Raw genomic sequence first — 22,966 nt, 5'->3', positions numbered from 1 at the left:
CATTTTTAAACTGGCAACACCACTCCTCCTTCTCATAGTTTGGTTTGCCCTCTTACAAAGCAACACCCTGGCATCCACATTAGAATTGAAACCGACAAGGCATCCCTTTCATCCCTGGCTGCCAAAACTCCTCACTAATAATAATTAGCCATTCTTGGCTTCTAGCCAAGAAGAGTTTAATAAATACTAGAAGGGCTTTGGGGCCTCAGCTGCATTTCTAGCCTAGCTAAGGAATGATGGGGGGAGGAAACATCACTTTATGCCAAATGAAATCTGCTGAATAGTGCAGCAAAAGGACTACTCAGTTGTCTATTAATGAACCACCATTACTTAAATATATATTTTATGTCACAGTATGTGTAGCAATGCTCATTCAAATAGGTCATATTCAGCTTTATAAAGTTTATTTCTATATCTGCCTTGAAAATGTTAATATATAGCATCATAACGTTTGCTAATCACTCCAGAAGTCATTATCTTTATACCGTTCATATAGGTGTGCTTTTCTAGGAAATGTAAATGGCTTTAATTTCCAGGTAAATAATGATTCATAATATTCAACGTCTACACAATTAAACAATGTGGATAATACTGAAGGAATAGTCATTATGAATGTACTATTTTATTTACTTGATAAGTTCTTCATTTTGGTTTGTGATATTATCAACGCTAAAATTGCACAGAGCATATAACTGAATGCCCTGAAAAGAGTAGATATTGCAAAAAAGAAAAGAAAAGAAAAAAACAGTAGATATTATTATATTGTTGTATTTATTCAAAAAAATATGGTATGGTAGGGATGGGGAGCTTCTTTCCCAAACTTCTGGTTTGTTCTCTTTTTTTTCTTTCCTTGTTTTTATTTATTTATTTATTTTTTAATTTGAGTACAGTTCCACTCTTTATGGGAAGGAAAAATATAAGAGAAATTGTTTTAATTTCTCTCACCCTTCACTCTAAAAGGCAGAGGGGAATGACTTATCTGATTGGTAAAACATGAAGAAAGACTGTGCAGGCATGAATTTTATTTTCTTTTACCCTTTCCAGAGTAGGCTGTCTTCAGGATTCATTCATTCTCTGTGTCCTGGGGCAGGCTGCGCCCCTGCGAAGAGAGGACAGTGCTGCTGTGGGTGTGCCCCAGAGTAATGGGTAAGTCGGGCTTATTCAGAGGTGAAGGGTTATGGTTTCAAACCCAGCCACGGTGCAAGCAAATACCTTTATCTCCGTGTCTCTAACTCCTGAGTCTTACTTTCCAGGGCTTCAGAAAGCTCTAGAGGAAGAGTCAGGCCTTCTTACCTACCCTAAGAGCCTAACGTGAGTGAAAATGGATCCAGGTGCTCTCTGGAGAATATAAACACATGGCTATGTGTGAGCATGTCTTATGATCCTTGACAGCTTTCTGCACCTATTTTCCTAATCTGAAATATAGATGAGGTTTTCGCCCTTGTTCCAAGGCCTTAATCCCAGAATAGTCCTCTTTTGCCTTGGCCAACAATAAAATATATGAGAGCTTGGGGCACCTGGGTGGCTCAGATGGTTAAGCGGCTGCCTTCGGCTCAGGTCATGATCCCAGGGTCCTGGGATCAAGTCCTGCATCGGGCTCCCTGCTAGGCGGGGAGCCTGCTTCTCCCTCTGCCTCTGCCTCTCTCTCTCTCTCTCTCTGACTCTCATGAATAAATAAATAAAACATTAAAAAAATATATATATATGAGAGCTTGTTTCATGCAATCTTGCCAAAGAGACTGAGAGTCAAGAAGGTAACCCCACTAACTAGTGCTCCCTGCCAGTTTCCTGACTTGGGATTTCACTTGGCTGAAACTTGCATGCATTGTGACTAGAAAGTGCATCAACTTTCTCCAGGACTTTCCCTAGAAAATGATTTCGCAGACCATTAAGGGAGTTTAACTAAAACTTGAAACTGTATTTTCAGAATACAGGTAGTAAACCCCTAACGAGTGTGCCTTGATTTCTAATTAAGAGCTGTTTTATCAACATATGTTTATCCAACAATTAGAGTAGAAATCATCACTTTGGATGTTGACCAAGAATTAACACACTACAATCAGGAATTCAGAACATTTATTGCAAGAGCTGAATAATTGTAAATAACGTAGAACTGGCAAAGCAGTAACAAGGATAATTGTTTAGATATTTATTCTGTCAAAGTCATCAAACACCCCTCACAAACCGACAAAAATGTACTGCAATAAGCAATGCACCCCTACCCATTATTTTCCATTATACTGTGGAAAAATGTGAATTGCTATTTACAAAGTAATTTTATTTTTGGTAAGAACAAATTAACTATCAGATTAGCAAACCCTTTTTTTTTATTTTTTATTTTATTTTTTTTTTTACTTTTAAACTGATGTTGAACCGTGGCATTATGATAACTTTCACTTCTTTCAATAAAGACATTTTGTTGCATGCTATTTATTTGTTTAAATCATCTGTCATGCCTTAACAAAAACCTCCTAAGAATGTTCGAATTTGGATTTGTTTGCACGTGCAACTGAGATCTTATTAACATTAGTTGTCACTCTGTTGGTTTGACCTAAGTGACAAGATGCTGGTACCTGCCAGGCATTGACCGACTATGATAACAAACAGTTAAACAGCAATAATTAGAGATTTATCCCTTTATTTCCCCCAACTAGCCTACCTGGAGAATGTTCGGTTACATCATGAAGGCACAACACATTAAATATTTTGTGGCTATGGTCTAACACTTGTGTTACAACAACATTATCTTATATGAGGATCAACACAAACTCTGCCATTTCAACAAAGTTGCAGACACACATTTGCCCAGTTGAAACTATTTTTGAATAGTAATTTTTCTTCAATATATGCTAATTTTGATACATTAGTTTTGTATGAGTGACAAGTACAGGATATTATATTACTTTCTGAAGGATAACACTTTCCCATTACTCTCTCACTTAATGCTACTAATTAAGTGATTTTGCTTTCGCCTACTTTGAAAACAAGGATGTCAAGAAAATAGGTTCTGAATTTCCAAGCTTTTGCAGAAGTCCTGTTTTTATATAAAGTTTTCGTTTCATCTTTATTTTTTTACAGAATCCTAGCATCATAAGCTGTCACAAAAGAAGCAAGATTCCAGAACCTTTTTTTTAAACACAAGTGTTTGAGATCCTTTGAACAATGTGTGTCAAGAGAGACTAGTAACGCAGAAACACCTCACTAAGAGAAACAACAAAAATAATGACAAAGAGGCAAATTAAGAAGAAGGAAAGAAGCAACCATAAAACACAGTTATGCTACAACATTTTTTTAGGTGAACGTTGCAAGTACACAAAAGTTGTTAATAATAACTTGCTTCTATTTACAAATACTTTAACACTGATTGACTTACAAGTATCCACTAACGTTGTTAACAGCACGATAGGTTTAATGCTTATCTTTTTAAGTTTCGCTTGAAGGATAATGTCAAGTATAGCAGTCCCAGCACAAATCAATGACAAAAAGGGCACAAGTTTCTAACTGGATATGTTCGTCAGTCACTCTAATCCATGGAACTTTCTTACTCTCCAAATGCATATTCTATTATTCATAGCAGCAGTCCAGGGTCAAAAGTAAAATTCAATTAAAAAACAAAAAACAAAAACCAAAAAGGATATTTGCACAATGGAGTGATCTCCGGAGAGTTTAATCAATTCTAGTAAACAAGATCACATGGCTAGTAGAACTATCTTCTCTTTTATATTGTAAAATATTGTATCCTCCATGGTGCTAACACAAAGTTATGGATATCCCTGCTATAAAGGGGCATAGTTACAGAGATCTATTGAATACATAAAGCTCTGACACACAAGGTATTAGCATGTCTATTTAGATTAAAGTTATTAGGTCCCATATAGCCTTTTTTTTTTTTTTTTTTTTTTTAGAGTTGGTGCTCCTTCGGACTCTCAATAGTACCTCCTGCTTGCTTATAAGACTTCAGATTTGCCAGAGGAATGTCTGTCATGTGGCTGCCATTGTTGAAATGGCCTTCATTGGAGCCATACTGCTTACGGTCATTGAACTGGTTCCTGTTGCTATCTTCTTTCCAGGCTCTGGTAAGGGTGTGCCCATTCACAAGCTTGTCCTTCTTGACCCATTCTTTCTGGGGTGCAAAGGTTGAGAGAGGAGATTTAGGGTGTTGATATGGACCCAAGCCAGGAGGCATCCAGCAATTATCAGAGTGACCCAAAACCAAGCACTCTTGAGTGCACATCTCTGTAGCTTCAGCTAATCCTCGGGGACCCAAAGGCCCATCTACAGAGGGCAAGAGACAGAGAGAATAAGAAAAGAAAGTGGTTAGAATTTTAATGTAAAATTGTCTCCTTAGAGAAAAAGTGCATCGGTGATCTCATTTTCTCATGAAAAGTGTAAGTTAAGCAATTCAAAGAATTCAAATTCTTTCAAGAATAACAGAAAGAATCAAATTCCTTGTGGTGGAAGTAAGAATTATCTCTTTCCTTAGGCCTTCATTTACACCTAGAAACAGACATGAGTAAACAGATATATAATTTCTGATCAACTCTTTCTATGGTATATGTATTGTTACTGATTTATCTTCTAATCCTCAACAAAAAGCTCTTATTTATGAGAAATCATGAAAAACAGAAAAATTGTATGTGTGATGTTGAAAAATGTGTAAATGTACAACTCCATAAAAACAAAATGCAAAACTAGTACTTGAAATATAATATTAAAAATAAGTACTCTAAATGGTTACATAAAATGTCATTTTTCCATATAAACACATGTTAATTTTATATGAAATCACATGAAAATAATTGCACATTTTAAGAAATCAAAACTAACTTAAAGAATATTTTGATTAATGTGTATATTACTAAAGGAACACCTGGTCTGCTGAAAGCATTCTGAAATCCAAGTAAATAAAAAGTCATTTGCATCCAAAGACAGCATTTGGTTCCTTCCAAGCGTAAACCATTTTCTATAATTCTAAGTGTATTAAATAACCCAGATTTCACTAGAGTGGAAGTCTTAGCTAAGTTGCAAATTGGATCACATGAAGTCTAATATTCAGGGGGAAAAAAGTCATTGTAGATATTTATCTACTAGTTTGTGTTTTTTTGTTTGTTTTTACTAGCAGGAAATCTAGAACATATATTTTAACCAAGATTTCAAAAGTAAACTCTTTTCTGATTAGATAAAGGGAAATTAACCTTCTACTGAAAAACAACAGCCAAATGATTTAGGAAAAATTTGTTTTGTTTCGTTCTTTTCCCCTTGATTAAACAGTCAAGTGATAAGTGATAGGCTGGAAATTAGGAATTGATTTTACGAATGAGGTTACGTGGATAGGCAAGAATGGCTGAGGTATAAAGCATTTTCAATATAGAGAGTCATCAGAATAAAAACGTAGAAGAAAACAAAAACATCTGTATGTTCGCCACAACGTCGATTAAAACACTAAACAACTGGAATGTGTATCTTTGCTAAAACCCAAGTTAGCACTACTCACATTTTTAAGTGCCCAATAATTGTGTTTTTTTAATATTAACATCTGTCTGTCTTATTAATATTCCAGTTATTCCTTGCATATAAAAACACCTGTCAAAATAGGTAAAAGTTGATGGCCAAAAGCTGAGACCCCAAAACACAAGCAACATTGCAACAGACATCGGTTGTGAAAACAATGTGGCTAAAATTTACTGTTCCCTACAAACTCAAATTTTAGTCATTTTTAAAAATCTAAAATCTTCTCTTTAGAAAAACTTTAAAATTCCTTCTCATCTGACCTGTATTCCCATCCCCTCAAAAACAAACAGTTTTATTTTGTTTAAACACATGTTCGTTACTCAAAACTATTTCTCTCACAAACCTCCAACGATTACTAACTTCCTAGTATATTTAACTTAAACTTCTCTATGAGCCTTTCTTTGCCCTCCGAATTCTGCCCATGCTTCAAAAGTTCAAACTAATTTCTCCCTTTTAGGTTCATGGTGGTGTGCTCGATGACTCTGTATCCACAAAGCTAACGCATTTTGCTTCAACCATCCATGCTCCTTACATTGAGATCACAGGTTTAGAAGATGCTTTTGCCTCTTCTGTTTTCATTTAATTACTTATTCTTTCAAGGTCAGCTTGCTTCCCAAGTACCACGGCTAACTTCCATAACTACACCAATTCATAGCTCGTATGCACCTTGAAGATTTCCACAGATCCACATTTCCATTTCCATTTCCACAGATCCACATTTCCATTCCATTGCCACATTAAATTAAGAATATTATCCAGAGACTGAGAAAGTGTGAGTGTGTGAGTATATGTGGACCCTTAGTCTTCAGCAATGAGTGACACATTTTAACAAATAGTGTATATATTTTTTTTTTTTTCAGAACTGGTAACATTTATTTATTCCATAAATATTAAATATTTACTGAGCATGTACTATATGCTGACACTGTGACAGGCTCCAAGAATACAGCAGTGAACAAAATCAGTGTCAACGCTGTCCTCATAGAGTGTTCAGGTTATCTTGGGAAACAATTATTTTAAAAGCAGTGAACAAAGAAGGAAGAAAAAGGTGTCCTTTGGAATGAATAGGTGTCATTACCAGTTAACTGATTTAGGAATGCTTGTCTCTTTACAAGGTAAAAGAGGGACTTTGTTCCCTGTTATGTCATTTCTACCTTTTTCTGAAAGTTCCTCTTACAGATAATTGGCAATTGACGACATTCACAGTCAAAATGTATGTGTACTATACAAAATCTTTGACTCGTAAAAAAATGAGTTTCTTTCCATTAAGTAATATTAATCACTCTTTGAGAATTGTACTTATGATTTATTCTTAAAAATAAATTTGAAGGCTTTTGATAAAATGTGTAAGTAAATGTAGAGACATTTTGTAGATTCTTAGGTAAGTCTTTCAGGTACCTGATTGCTGTATAAGATTTAAGGATCCACCACAAGGTGGAACACCACACTGGGATGAAAGTGTTTGTTACTTACAGCCCTGAAGGAGAAAAGTCCACCCCACACAGAGGACTGCAACAAGGACTAGGCTAAAAAGAAACTGGGATTGCAGGGGGCAGTTTATGCTTGGCAAATGGGGTGGGGGGTGAGTTGGTTTCCTGGTCTCTCCGTGGATTGACTAATTTGAATAATTTCTGAAATTCTAGGGCAGAGGGGATGTCCCAAGTTACCTGGTACCTGACACCTGGGGCAATTAGGGAGGGTACATAATGACCTAGGAGTGTGGGAGCTCTAGAAGGGAAGTAGTGTGTGGTTTGGCCTTATTCAAGAAAAGGAACTCTAGTCAGGGCCCAGAACTAAGACTGCATTAAAGGAAAAAAAAAAAAAAAAAAACTATATTAAACTATATTACACCGGTTTCCTTATATGCTTGAACTGCACTGTGGGAAAATACACTTTGCTTTATGCTTTGGTAAGTTTTTATTTTGGAACATGATATTGAATAGGGAAATTTTTTCTTTTTTTTTTTTTTTCTTTTTGGGAAATAATAATGCTTCCAAGTTGTCAGGAATTGATAAGAAGGAAAAAAAAAAAACACTTTTTAGGGGCGCCTGGGTGGCTCAGTTGGTTAAGCGCTGCCTTCGGCTCAGGTCATGATCCTGGAGTCCCTGGATCGAGTCCCGCATTGGGCTTCCTGCTCAGCAGGGAGTCTGCTTCTTCCTCTGACCCTCTTCCCTCTCGTGCTCTCATTCTCTCTCAAATAAATAAATAAAATCTTTAAAAAAAAATAAAATAAAAAAAAAAAAACACTTTTTAAATTAAAAAGTCCTGATAGTCCCTGCTCTAATCAGAAGCATGCTAAACATGGAAGTTTCCAATTCATTTCTTTCAGTTTTAGAAACAATGACTGAATTGTTTTATACTTTTTGAAAGGAGAAAAACATTCTTTCTAAAGCACTGATACTGAACATTGTCACTTTCTAAAATATATTTAAAAATAATCTTTATCCATCAAATATAGGGCACTTAAAATATCAGGAAAGTTTTGCTAATATTGTAAAGAATATATGCACTAAAATATTGCTCTTTATCTTTGACCATGATTATTTTTAATGTTATCACTATAAGTAATTACTTTAATTGATGATTAATTATAGTTATTTTCCACTCATAAGTTCCCTCAAAAAGTGTTTACTGAATATCTATCATGTATCACATGTATCAGATCCTGTGCTGGATTCTTAATAAATGCCTTAAGATTTTACATTGGTGTATGTGTGCGCATCCACATGCGTTTTCCCTGTTTCTCCAATTTTTTATTTACTTTCTTGTCCTACTTGTGCTACATCATACAGTATCTATTTAGAACCCAGGTCAGGATTCCAAACTTCTCAATACTTTCTACAATTCCGGCATTATGCAATTTGTTTCCTTTCTCCTCAAAATAATTAAAATCCACCATCATGATTTTTCTAAAACTGCAGCTTTTATTGACTTTTTTTAAAACCTAAATTCTTTGTTCCCTTTCAAAATCTGCAATCTATGGGTTTGGTTATCATTCCAGGTTTTTGAATGTATAAAGACACAAGGGCTGATGACACCATACAAGCCATCTGCCTCTGCATTTAAATGTTGAAAGCAAATACAAAAGCACATAACCAAAAGCTTGAAAGTTGTCTCAGTTAATATTTATATCAAGTGTCAGTGTATTTCTCTCTCCACCTTTGCACAGCTCACCTTCTCACTCAAAACCCAACAAAATACTTTTTCTATGGGTAGGCATCAACAGCTGTCAGAGAGCTGCTTGAATTGCTGACTTTGAAAGATGTGAGCTTAAAATGTGAAACTATCCAAGTTAATGGATCTCCAGCTATACCTAAATGGTAGGATAGTTGAATGGGTCTTGATCTCATTTATTATACCCAGAAGCAGAACTGTTACTTCATTGATTAACTCACTGCTGTAATTAACAAGTACCTTCTGGCCTGTCCATGTATTTTTCAACCTGATGACGTGAAACCTTTTAATTCCAAAGCTTTAAACTGATATTAAAGAAAAAAAAAAATCATGACACCTTTCATATTTCTGGTTAGGTTTCATACTATATGAAGATTTGGCCTTTTATGTGAATGAATTTTCTTTAGAATTTTTACTGTTGGGTAAAATAAGATTAAACAGACTGCCAGAATTGAATTGCAAAAGAGATAAGTCATTTTTTTATCATCTGGGATCAAACTCATCCCATCTCACTCAATTTTTCATTTTGTTCAATTTTTATCATAGAAAAATACCTCTTCCATGCAGAACACATCTGATTCTCGTGTTATAATGGCCTTTTTGTGATAAGAACATATATCACTATTTTTATGCAAAACATTTGTTCTTAAGTTCCAATTTTGCTGATTTCCCCAAGATTTTACAGAAGTAAGAATGGAGTATGCAGAGTCGTGCATCACTGAACACCTTATAGTGAAGGATGCATCCACAGATTTGGATTTGCTGACTCAGTTTCCCAGATCTCTAGGCACAACGATGAAATTTCTTCACTTGTTCTAAAGAAATTTCCATTTTATGTAGGCTTTTATCCTATAATGTTGTTTTGCACTTGCTGTTATTAAAATACTGAGAAAAATCTTACTCTTCATACTTATTTCTTGCCTAAATCAATTTTCCTATAATAATATTTCAGGGAAACAAATATTTTCACTCAGTACATTCGAAGTTAATTTTAGCATCTCTAAGAAACCAATCCAAAAATATTAGTATTTTTACTAGCTCATTTTCACCATCATTTTTAGCTTATTTCTGTTCTTTTTCTTTATCTTTTTCCTTCTTTTCATATCTTTCTTTCTGTTTTCTTTTCTTTTTTTTTTTTTTTTTTTTGAGGCAAGGTATAACAGCTTAACAATTCCCTATCATTGTTGTGGATTACTTTGAATGGAAAGCTAAAGATAAATGCTTATGCAAATATGGAGGGCTCTGAAAAAAAATGTGTGATAAATTCATTTGCTAGGCACCCCTCCTATCTACTCTTCCATCATCACTTACTATATTTATTGAACAGTTGCTGTTAAAAAATCAAATCAGTTAATTTGTTTCCAATCTAAATACAGCAAAAATTAATTTCAAATATGAGAGTTGGCATGAAAAACAGAGGAAGTTGTTGAGCATTGCCCACATCCCCTTTTGATACATCGTTCTACTTCAGATCACATTACATGATGCCAAATCAAAATTTTTAAATCAATGTCACATGGGAATAAATATCAGCTATGACTCTGCTCTTACACAGAAAAACAGTCAAAAGGTATAATAAATTCCATTGCCATGAACTGAGATTGGTATATGAAGTAGTGCAGCACAGTTATGTTGGTGGTCTAAATCCCAAAATAGATCTGGCAAATTTGAGTATACTTATGGAAAAAATATTTTTCATTCATTCATTCAACAGGTTTTGTTTGATCTCATGTTAGTTTCAAGAGATTGCTACATAGAACATCTAAAATCAGAACCAGTCTAGAAATCTCAGGTCACATGATCATCATCCATAGCTACGGCAAACAGAAACACATTTGAACCACAATAAAACAATGGATTAATATGGACTTTGTGAAAGTAATTTTAGATTCCTAAGAGATTTTAGCTCCCAGTTTCTCATCTCTAAATTGAGGATAAGAGACTAGATTTTGATGAATGACCTCTACCGTTTTCTTATTCCCTTATCAAATACCATTGTGGTTTACCATAGATAATCAAACTTTTCAGTGTCATATTCATTTTAGTATTGAGAAGCCCCATACAGAGCAAAGGAATTATAAATCAATTTTTCCTATAGACTACTGTATTATTTAGGTCACATTTAGGTTTTCAAATGTAAAACTATATTTAGAACAAGTATTTAGATTTCTAAATCTAAGTAAAAACCTAATGATTTCGGCAGAGTTTTAGCTTATAGCTTGGATTTAAACGCTACATTGTGAATGCACCTACAGTCACCTTGAGAAGCAAATGCAAAAACCCACACCAGCAGGATTTGAGGAAACCTTTGGTTAACAAGTAAACAAGGATTAAATGTTTTACACATTCCTCATACAGATTTTTTTCCTTGGTCACAGATGAAAAGTCAACATTTGCAGATGGAGACAGTCCAAATACAATAACACATGGCCAGCCCAAGCAGCAGATTCTCTGAGGGAGAGGATATTGCTATTTGGACAGACTTTATAGCTCACAAAGAATGGAGAGCACTTCATTATAAATCTTTAGCTTTCTTCTGCATGGCATAAATATCAGCTGCTTTTTTCTCACCTGCAAAAGCTAACTGCTGCAAAGGAAATTATCTTTGATAATTTTTTTTATTAGCCATTATTAGTCTTTGATGTTGTGATCAGTTGAACGGGAAAGGTCTAAGGTTATTGATTCTTTAAATTAATTACCAAATTTTGACCAAATTGCATGATTTGAAACACCTTATTTACATTATTGCAGATCACATTTATCTTCTTATATAGTTTACCATTTCTTTTGATTACATTTAGTATCTTTCATTTTAAGTATTCATTCACACATTGATATTTAATAGAATTATTCTGAATTACTCTCCACTACTTGCAATTTGCATTGTTTCTCAAAAAAAAAAAATGTAGTAAATCTTATTTGATGTACAACACATTTTAAGGAGCCAATCGAAGGTGTTAAGAAATGAAGTAAATTTTTACAGATTAATTTTAGGCTGAGATCCAAATTAAAAATGAAGAAGCAAACAATGTAATCTTTTGTCTCCTTAAAAAAATTCTCAGTTGCTTATTTTAGGTAAGTTTTAACTAGGCCAGTAGTACACAATATTGTGAAGTAATCTGCCTTTACACAATCTCCACTGGTTCCCATATTTCAGATTGGGGATGAGAAATAAAAACTGGTCAACTTAACTTTCACTTGCACAGTGCGCTCTGATGATCTTCACCTGGGACGTTTATAACTGCAGCCTTGTTCCTCCCCTAGTCTGAGCTAGATTCTCAGGGTCTTCAGAGGGCATAGAGACTTGTCCCAGTTTATTTTAAGCATTGAGAAATTTGGAGGAAATTCTTTGCTAAGTTATTAAGAAATTAAAGACTTTATATATTTTAAAAGATGTCTGAAAGATTATTTTTAAATGGAGTAAAACATCAGTTCTGTGGTGTATGTGATCTGTGGGGGTGGGTGTGTATGTGTGTTTATACCTGGATTATCTTTCCATAATTTTGAAATAACATAGCATTGATCAGTGCTTCTCAAATGCTAATGTGCATATGAACCACGTGGGGAAATCAGTCAAATGACAATTCTTGTTCAGTAAATCAGGGGTCCTCAGTTCCCTCATTGCTAACAATCTCACAGATGCTGTTGCTGCTCGTGTTCAAGGATCTCACTTCAAGATGCAAGGACATTGAGGATTTATCTACTTCCATTCTGTCCTGTCCCCATGGTCCAAACAACTAAAGCTCTCAAACTTTTACATGTATCAGAGTTAGCTGGAGGGCTTTTTAACTCATATATTGCTTGACCCCATCCAGGAATGAAGATTCTGTAGGCTTGGGGTGAAACCCCCAAATTTTCAATTTTAACAAGTTCCCTGGTGCTGTCACTTTTTCCTAATTTCTCCAGTCCATCACTAGTCTGTTTCCTTTTCCAGACCTCTAAATGTTGGATTGCTCAGTGCTCTTTACCTTGACTCCCTCCAGGTGAGCTCACATAATTGTGTGGCCTCACATGTCATATATGTAGTGGTGATTCCCCAATTTATATTTCCAGTCCCATATTGTACTCCTGGGCCACATTAGTATTATCTGACTACCGGCTCCTTAACATCATTTGAATTTCTTAATTGGCCGTTCCAAGTAACATAATTCTTGCTATTTTTCCTTTCTCCAAACCTGTTACTCTCTCTGCCATTTACCCTTCTTGCATATGGCACACTGCTTGCTCAATTCAGATGAAAAAAAAAAAAAAAAAAAACAAGAAAGGAATAAACCTTGGCACCTGTTAGGCAGAAATCTAAAATGCCTCTCCCCTCAATATTCTCTAACCTATCCCTGGGACCATGAATACAGTAAGATATCACACAAGTGATTGTGTTACATTATATGACTACTATGGACTGAAGGTTTCTGTCCCCCAAATTCATATGATGAAGCCCCAACACCCAATGTGGTGGTATTTGGGGGTGGGACTTTTGGGATTAGATGAGGTTTAAATGAGGCATGACAGAGGAAAACTCAACAATGGGATTAGTGCTCTTATAAAGAAGAGACAAAAAAGCTAGCTCCCTCAATTGCAATTCCCCTCTCCCTCTCCTCTACCCTCTCCTTCCCTCCCCTTCCCCCACCCCCCTCCTCAGCCCAGTGAGGATATAGCAACAAGGGGGCTGTCTGTAAACCAGGAAGAGGGATCTCACCACACACCAATTTTGCCTGCACCTTGATCTTGGACCTCCCAGCCTCCAGAACTGTGAGAAATGAATGTTTATTGTTTATGCCACTCAGACTACAGCACTGTTATAGCAACCCAAACTAAGACAATGGCAAAAGGGACACTGCAGACATAATAAAATCATTTATCAACTAATAAAGTTGACTTTTAATTAAATAAAAGAGAGATTATCCGGTAGGTCTAATACCATCCCTTGAAAAGCAGGGAGTTTTCTCTAGCAAGAGGCAGAAGGGAGCTCATATTCAATATGCCCCTGGTGGCTTTCAAAATAGAAAGGAACACACAGAAAGCCTCTGAGAGCAACCTCTAATGGCAGAAACCAACTCCAGCTTAGCAGCCAGCAGGACAACAAGGATCTTCGTCCCACAACCATAAGGAACAGGGTTCTGCTAATAATCAAAGTTAGCTGAAAAATGGATTCTTCCTCAAAGCCTCCAGAGAAGAGTTCAGTCCAGCTGATACCTTGATTTCAGTCTTGTGAGCCCCTAGGCATGTTAAGCCCACTTGGACTCATGAGATAACAAATGGATGGAAGCTGAGATAATATATCTGTCATGCTATAACCAGCTAAACTGTAGTAATTTGTGACTCAGCAATAGAAAACTAATATGACATCTGTCATTTACTCAAGATACAGTCAAAGTTCTTCAGTCTACCTACTTCTCTGAAAACCCACCAGCTCAAGCCACTATTACTTCCTAACAGGACTCCTCCTTGCACTTTTTTTTAAGCTCAATCCCCAACGTGGGGCTTGAACTCATAACCCCAAGATCAAGAGTTTCATGCTCTACTGACTGAGCCTTCTTACACTCTCTTGACATTCCAGTCTTTAACTAGAAGCACCTATCTATTTCAATCAATTGATAGAGACATAGTTGACCCTTGAACAACATGGAGGTTAGGAGCACTGACCCCCATGCAGTTGAAAATCTGTACATAAATTTTGATTCCCCCCAAATTTAACTACTAATAGCCCACTGTTGACCACAAGTCTTACTGATAACATGATGAACACATATTTTGTATGCTGTAGGTATTATACGCTGTGTTCTTACAATAAAGTAAGCTAGAGAAAAGAAAATGTTATTAAGAAAATCATAAAGAAGAGAAGATACATTTGTAGCACTGTACTGTATTTATCAAAAAAAAAAAAAAAAATCATGTCTAAGTGGACCCATGCAGTTCAAACCTGTGTTGTTCAAGGGTCAAATGGAGTTATAAGCATATAACTAATGTACTTATATTAGTTTCCTATTGCTGCAGTAACAACTTACCACAAACTTAGTGGCTTAAAACAACATAAATTTATTCTCTTACAGTTCTGGATATCAAAAGTCTGAAATCAATTTCATTAAACTAAAGTCAGCATGTCAACCACACTGCTTCCTTCTGGAAATTCTGTGGGGAGAATCCATCCCCTTTCCTTCTTTCTGCTTCTAGAGGCCATCCACGTTCCTTGACTTCTGGGTCCTTCCTCCATTTTAAAAGCACGTCTCTCCAATCTCCACTTCTTTTACCACATCAGCCCCTCAAACTCCTCCTGAATCCTCCTTATAAAGACCATTGTGATTACATAATGCCTAGGTGGATAATCCAGGATAATCTCCCCATCTCTAAATCTGAAATTTAACCCCACAACTGCAAAGTCACTTTTGTCATGGAAGATAACATTGTCATGTGTTCTGGGGACTAGGTTATGAATATATATGAATATACTCAGCCTAACACAATATTTAAAGCAGAGTGCCTCACTCCTTTGCCTCCCATCACATCAGAGTAAAAGACATGCTCCTTTGCATGGTCCAAAAAGTCTCACATGACCTGGCTCCTGCCCAACTCTCTGAACTCGTATCTCTCATGTGTTCTCCTCAACCCCACCTTACTCTGCTCCCTTTCTTGCTGTGCCTCCAATACACCAAGATTCATGAGGTCTCAGGGCCTCTGGATTTGCTATTATTTTTGTCTGGACTGTCTTTTCATTGGCCTTAAAGAAAATCACTCACTCACTGCATTTAGATTTCTTCAGATTCAATCATACAGGCATTTCCTGAGCACTTTATAAAAACAAAAATATCCTCTACCCACTCTATTTCCTTACCTAGCTGAATTTTTCTTGATAGCACTCATTGCTACCTGCCACAATTTATTTATCTGTTAATGATCTAGCTCTCACAGTAGAATGTAAGCATCACAAAGCCAGGTAATTTGCTTTTTGATAACTGCATGTATTACCATGGCCTGGGACATTGTAGATAATTACTGGGTATGCTTCGAAACAAAGGAATAAATGAAGTTTGTTCTGAGCCCTCAGATCAGCGAGCTAACATAAAAACTGTACATAAAACATTATGTGACAAGTAATTTACACTGAGAAAATAGTAATCAAATAGTTTTTACCTGTACATAAGAAACCTTGTTAAGAGTTCATAGCATAAAACTTCACTAAGATAATACTTGGAATGTCTAGGTGGTATTAGTAAATGCAAAATAGCTGCATTCAAAAGCACTAATGCACTACCCTACTTTGGTGACAAAGCAAGTGGAATGCCCCAAAGTGAAACATAAGTGGGTTGCTTCCTATGTCCTATCAAACTACTTGATCATGCTAGAAAGTTCATAACTCCTTTAACCATCAGAGCTTTTTAGATGTCCTCAGAAGTCCAGAGTCACAGGATCCATAACAAAATAATTCTTGAAAGCCTGAAGACACCAAAGTAATTATTAGCCATTATTCTAAAGCAGAGCCCTAATGAGATGCAGATAATTGTGTAGGATTTAGCTCTTCGGTACAGGTATGTTCAGGTAAATGGGAAGACATTTAGAAAAAATTAAGTTGATTAGGGAATGTATTGAAAACTTAAATATAGTTTAGACTCTGTAAATATACTGGCTTAAAACCCTAAAGGATGAAATTATTTTTCACGAATTTTAGGGGAAAGGGTGATTTTATTTTATTTTTTTAAAGATTTTATTTATTTGACAGAGAGAAACACAGCGAGAGAGGAAACACAAGCAGGGGGAGTGGGAGAGGGAGAAGCAGGCTTCCCGCCTAGCAGGGAGCCCGATGTGGGACTCAATCCCAGGACCCTGGGACCATGACCTGAGCCGAAGGCAGACGCTTAACGACTGAGCCACCCAGGCGCCCTGAAAGGTGATTTTAAAAGAAGCCTTTATGTCACATTAGATTACACGTAGAATATCATGGTAAAATTCACTGCTTAAATTCAGTTGTACATAAAGAAAACTACTCTAAAAAATGAGAAGTTTAATGTTATATTTTGAAAGAATCTCCTAAGGGAACTGTTGAAAATGGCATTACTTCATTATTGAAAATGGCCTGTATAATAGACTATTGTGGAGAGAAATCTTGCCCTCTCAGGGTGATGCATAGAATTACCCATTCCAATCTAAAATGTATGTTTATCTCTGAATGCACCTTGCAAATCCAGAGAAATTACTTCATTAATATCAGTCTTCGAAAGATAAATTTCTCTCTTAAAATAATAAGTGTTACATGAGAATTTTATAACATCTATACAAATTCAGCTGAGATTCTCTGCATTATTTTCTGCTCTGCCTATTGCCAATCAGAGACCATAGTTTTCTGATACAAGAAAACATCTTTTTAATATTTTGATGTTATTGGTGGTTGACCCTAACTCCCAACTATTCAACAGACATAATGTGGCCATATTTATCACCAAAATCTCACTGTCATTATGATTTTATGAGATGTAAATCATTATCCTTTTTTCTGAGACAGAAAAACTTCATTGCAACATCAATGTACTTTACCATCTAGACAAAAATATTTACAAATTTCTCAAGATTAAGCTTATGCTTACATGCAAAATTTTAGGCAAACTAGCATTATTCTCAGAATAGAGTTTCAGAGTGAAAGTAAGAACACAAAAGAGGGGATAGGGCTGCCATTAATTCTGTATCCAGGAGAAAAAAATCTTGGTAAGCAAAATTTGACCTTCTATTCTGAGGGGCCTTCTTTTTTCTTCCTCTGCGTTATTTCAATAATTTCTTTGGAGGAGTTATGCCTAATCACGTCTGCTTCCTATCTAGGTCTGCTATCCCTTTGCAATTAAATATGTTTTATTATCTTCCAATACGTCTCATCAAAATGACCTGTCTCTTGGGCATAATTGGTGGTTGGCTACTCTGACAAACTCATTAATCTTATAATGTTATTGACTAAAATGTTAAGTGTTATCCTTTGGAACAATATCTATACCTCAGTAAGAGCCACAGAAAGCCTTTTCAACTCATACACATGAAGGCTTGAGGCACGAGGGCAGATGAATAGGATTTCGAGATAGAGAAGGCTTTGAGGCATCCATCAAAGCTCAAGGTGAAAATATGCCTCTCCACAAGCTGGTGTACCTAGTGTATCTTTCAATGTCTTGACATGGAAGAGATAACACTCAAAAGGATTAATGAAAAGAGTTTGATGAAAGAACTCTTCGTGGACTGTGGGCTGGGGAAAGTGAACTAATAAAAAGTAGGGAGGGAGGCAAAGACCTAGAAAAGTATGAAATTATTACCACTCCCATACCTAAAGGGGTAAGGAACAAGGAGGGTGGAACAGACTTGAAATCTAGAAAGAACTATGGAAGATTTGGAAGAATGTATTCAGGAAACCAGAGAGTGAACAGATAAGATAAATTATAATATAAAAGATAGGAGCAATTGTGGGAAAGTCTTTGTTTCTGCTTTTTTTTTAAATGTAAATCACTAGACACAAAGCCAATAAATATCCTTCCAACTGAAATCCAGTCTCAAAGGCCTGACTGGTCCAAACACAGTTTCAAAATCCTTTATGGTCATCCACCACAAATCCAAGTGTGATCAGTTTGGAACAATGCTTCCTATTAACTATACAGGGTACGTAGGCCAATTACGAGGATAATAACTCAGAATAAATATTTAAAAATTCAGAGTAGCCATGTGAGTTGATAAAAAGAGAGCTGGTAAGAATGAATGAAATATACCATTGTCTTCTTAATATTGTAGTAAAAATTCTTGAAATGTTGCACTTCACATACTCACCAAAAACCTCACTCTTTGTATATGTAGATCATAACAAAAATAACTAACCTAGTATATATTCATTGAAAGTAAAACTTATTGTAAATTCATAAGTCATAGTTTCTGTGTCTTTTTGACTTTATGCAGTAAAATATGGTTGAAGCACTTGATTCTTGTTTCGAGTTCTTGAGTTGGCCTCTGTGCCTCAGTCTACCACATCAATAAAATCACAAGACAGCTGGCCCTTGCCAAACATTATCAATACTGCTTAGGATGTCAGTTAGTTTCTCTCTAATAGAAGTAACCTGCACAGTGAACCTTTACTTTTTAATCTAGATGACAGTCAAAGGTCCTGAGATCTGTGAACCTTTGGCAAGATTTATAAAGTTAAGTTGTCATCTAGAACAATTGGTATGGCTTTGGTTCAAAATCCATCACTAAGAGTATTCTGTATCTGGCTGAAATGCCCCCAAAATGTTCTCCCTGTCAGCATGGAATGTAAATTGAACAACAAAAGCATCTTTTGCAGCCATGCTAAAACTAATAAATTACTTGGAGATACTACTTGGGGAATCTATCTATCTATCCATCTATTCATCCATAAGCTTGCGATCTTCGAGTTACCAAGTTGACAGTAGCATTAATTTTGTTAATATAACCAGATTATGTAGGTCTTAATTATATTCTCCAAGCCTCATTTTGCTAAGAGATGACACAGATGAGAGAAGATAAAATGGTGTTATTGGATTAAATAGACTGCTTAAGACCACATATAGCTTGAGCATCTTCCCTTTAAGCAATACAACTGAACCAAATTTCTTTCTCTTTCAGAGTTTCTCACTGAATCCAAAGCATTGCTTCTTGGTAATTACTCTTACAGCCACCAAAATGTATCTCCTCCAAGGTGAATATGCTACAAAAACCTTATGCAGAGCTAAAGAAGTATCCTTTGTGTTTCTAAATGCTCATGCCTAATTGGGCTCCTGAAACAAACTATGAATATATACCAATGGTTACAATCTGTCCTTCAAATTCTTTGATATAAAGTTGAAGAAAGCCAAAGTCATGAACCAGGAGACACCCCAAAGATCTTTCTCAAATGCAGGGTGTTAATTTGCCATGAGAATTTTTTTTTCCTGTGATAAAATAAGGATTCAAGGACTTTTTAAATATAGGCTTGTTTGCAGAGGATGAGAGGTTGGTATCTAATTAGTTTTACAAAGAGAACTAGAAATGACAACTATAAACCATATTTTCCTTACATAAAGATTCATCTTGAAAGTTGGTATTCAGGTGAATGGTAGCGATTAAGGTCAAGGTGACACTGAAGACTTATTTGTATTTATATTAATTATTTTTGGTTAATGATCATCACTATTATTTTAGGAGCTAATGCTGTTTGAAAGTGTGTTATTTGGTTGTCTGCCTATCCCAAAGCCCTTTGGATGCCTAAGAAGGTCAGGTCAATACATGAAATTCAAAGCTGTTTTCATTTGTTTAATTAAAATGGTCATTATAAATGAACAGATTGTGTTTGTAAACATATAGAGCTTTAAAAAAAAAAAAAACTTACTCTTTCTAATCGCTACATGACAAGATAAGCAATCTCTACGAATGTTTTCTAAACTCCTATAAGACTTGAAATTACTATTTATTGCTTTCTCCTGGGCTGCTCAGTTTCTTCACTGTATCTCACTGTAGTTCACTTTTTTCTTTCTTGTGATTCTTTGTTTCTTCACTGTCTCAACACCTGGGTCTTTAGTTCCTAGCTACTGTGCCAGGGGACTAGAGCTATTTAGGCCTGTGATGTTACACCAACTATTGCTAAATCTAAATTATTAGTGAGACTGACAAAATGCCCAAATTACATTAATAGGACAATTGTGTGATTGTTATTGTTCTTTGCAATTGATGCTAAATTGGTGTCATGTTACTTTTGCTGTTTTTCTGAGGGACATACTGGATTTTTTTTTCTTTTAATTTTCTTTCCATAAGAATACATTCCTGGATCACAGTATTTGAGTACCTAACAAAATGTACCAAATGAATGGAGAGAAGCCAAGCCATTCCCTTCTCTCTAGTTATCTCAATGACAGATGTATGTTAACCTATGATCATTTTGGCTGAGACAATCAGTATAGATGGTGAAAATGGCCACAACTCAGTTTGTGACATATAGATACTGCCTAAGTGTTTAAAGGCATGAATCAAAAATCTGACACAGTTAAGTTCAACTTGAGTGGCAGCACTTAGTGAGCTGTAGGGACTGGAAAAAAAGGCTGGGTTCGAGGTGAGCTGGCAATCTATGGCTGTTTATGACTTACCACCATGTACTGACACATCTTTTTTCGAGCCATCTGCTCCCTTCATATCATTAGAGAACAAGGCACAGGCCACATTTCCTGTTTATTTAACAGCATACTTGTTAGTGACTGCATGAGTACCATCCTTATTAATTCAAGAACTTATATTTTCAGGTAGGAAAGTGAGTTATATGGATGTTGGAAATTATATAGTCTAGGAGCCTGTAAGTTCAAATTTTCTGAAGTAGATCCAATGATTTCATAATTAGTATTTAGTGGACATTTTAACTTCATTTGCATATGCACATATGTTCATTATTAAGCTTGGCTAACAAAACTCGATGTATGAAAAATCCTTATATATTTCATGTCCAAATGGATTACAGAAATGATGGGCTGGTAAAGTTCTCTGGTTATTTTTCTTTTTTCTTCTTTTTTTGAAATCATCCGGTCATACTTAACAGGAAAATTCCTCCACTGTGAATTATGATATTTTATGAGTTTCCACCTTTTTAAAGCAAAATATAGTTTTAACAGAACTATTAACTGAGATCAGGAGTAAAAGACTTACTGCATGCCCAAGTATTAACATATTCAGTGTTTGCCTTTCCTGACAGGAATAGCAGTGCAGGTGTTAATTATGCTACAGAGGAATGACCCATCAAGATACCTAAAATCCTTGGTCTTCGTGCCCTCTGTCAGGTTTGATGACTGGCTTATGTAGGAAAATAAGGAAGCGGACCCCTAACAAATATATTAAATGAGATTTTCATCTCCCACACAAATACCTTTCCAGAACATCTGGCTTAACCTCAAAAATTGGAATGATTATAAAATTTTCTTTGAGAGAGTCTGCAGTTGCACTTTACGCAGCTACCTACCCTTCCACCTGGTGGATTCAATTATCAAGAAACAATTCCAGCGCAGTTAAGTTGTTCAAAGGCAATAGCTGTTAAGTGTGTGTGTGCGTGTGTGCGTGCATGCGCGCGCACAATGAGATATCCCAAATAATGAAACTGTAATAATAACAACAAGTATAATAAAATAAAAAGAAATCATTGTGTCACTGAAGAAACAAAAGAGGTGCTTGGCTTCATTTTAAGGAGTTCAAGTGTTTGTTTCTTTGGCTTTTCTCTTGTGATTTGACTCACTGCTTCTAAAGCACAGATTTTATGGGTGGTGTGGAGATTCTTTTATGATAAGCTGATTTGTATTTTGAATCTTCTTTTTACTGGTTTTGTTTTGGTTTGGAACTTATATATTTGGAACCTATGGTGGTATCACATCACCAGGAGGTTTTAAAGTGAGTGCTTAAGGCAAAATTCAGGGGTAGGCAGAACAACCCTTGAAGCCCACTCAGCATATCAAGTTGCTTGAATTATAAGGACCATGAGGGACCTGGAGAAACAAATATTCATGTCACCCACAGCAGTTCACTGTCCTGGGAGGAATGACTAGTAGAAATACCTGGACTATTTTAACTACGTTTCTCTCCTTGCTGTTTCTCGATCTTGGTCCAGCAAGTGTAGCTGAAGTTGTATCGCTGAAATGCACACGCATACATAGGACGGGACTTTGCTCTCTAAAATAGTGGTGACTTTTGGGTTGCGATTCTTTCCTAGCTCCTCCCTCCTTTCTTTTTGTTTTTCCTACAGAAGGTCTGTAAAGGAAGAAGAAAGAAAGACTCCAGCAGAGTGCTCTCCAGAAGAAGAATGAACTATGAAAGACCACAGGAAGCAGTGAGGCTAGGTGTTCCTTTCTGCATCTTAGCGAATACTTCAGGGGTGATGACATGCACCATCTCACTCCACTATCCTGCCATGTTCTTCCCTTCACAAGATGGAAAAAGGTAGATACATTGGTGAATATTGTAGATAAGACTAGATGTTTTGGAATTGTTGGAGAGACATAGTAGAGAGCGTTTCCTTCAGCCCCATCATTTTCATTAGGTAAGATGCGTTCCAAGTGGTAAAGTGACTTCCCAAAGGTCACACAGCTCTTTAGAACGAGGCCGTGATTTAGAGCTTCTAATTCCAAGAAACAGTACTGCATGCTGCTGATTCTCTGTGGTTGACAGAGGACATCAATTTTAGATTAATAATGGTATTTAAAATGAGCATAACAAAATAAAATAAAAGTGCGTGTGTCCATTAGAATAAAGTTCAGATGCAACCATAAGGCATTCTATGGAATGAGAACACTTGAGCTAG

At 35.9% G+C, this 22,966-nt stretch overlaps 1 protein-coding gene across 9 annotated transcripts in view; it reads right to left on the bottom strand.

The window, feature by feature from the left end:
- Positions 1–3,718: 3,718 nt before the first annotated feature.
- PCDH9 (protocadherin 9) overlaps positions 3,719–22,966 on the bottom strand; it is a 925,839-nt gene continuing 906,591 nt past the window's right edge. For 7 of the 9 annotated variants that reach the window (XM_078070273.1, XM_078070276.1, XM_078070272.1 and 4 more), the window contains one exon: positions 3,720–4,275. In XM_078070273.1, the coding sequence (XP_077926399.1) occupies positions 3,902–4,275 (374 nt within the window). In that variant the 3' untranslated portion in view covers positions 3,720–3,901. Of the gene's footprint in view, positions 4,276–22,966 lie in introns of all 9 variants that reach the window. The other 2 variants (XM_078070271.1, XM_078070279.1) reach the window with 1 other exon arrangement.

The sequence above is a fragment of the Halichoerus grypus genome, chromosome 4 (assembly GCF_964656455.1).
Source record: "Halichoerus grypus chromosome 4, mHalGry1.hap1.1, whole genome shotgun sequence".
Taxonomy (NCBI): domain Eukaryota; kingdom Metazoa; phylum Chordata; class Mammalia; order Carnivora; family Phocidae; genus Halichoerus; species Halichoerus grypus.
The sequence above is the reverse complement of the archived record's forward strand: the minus strand, read 5'-3'. Positions and strand labels throughout refer to the sequence as shown.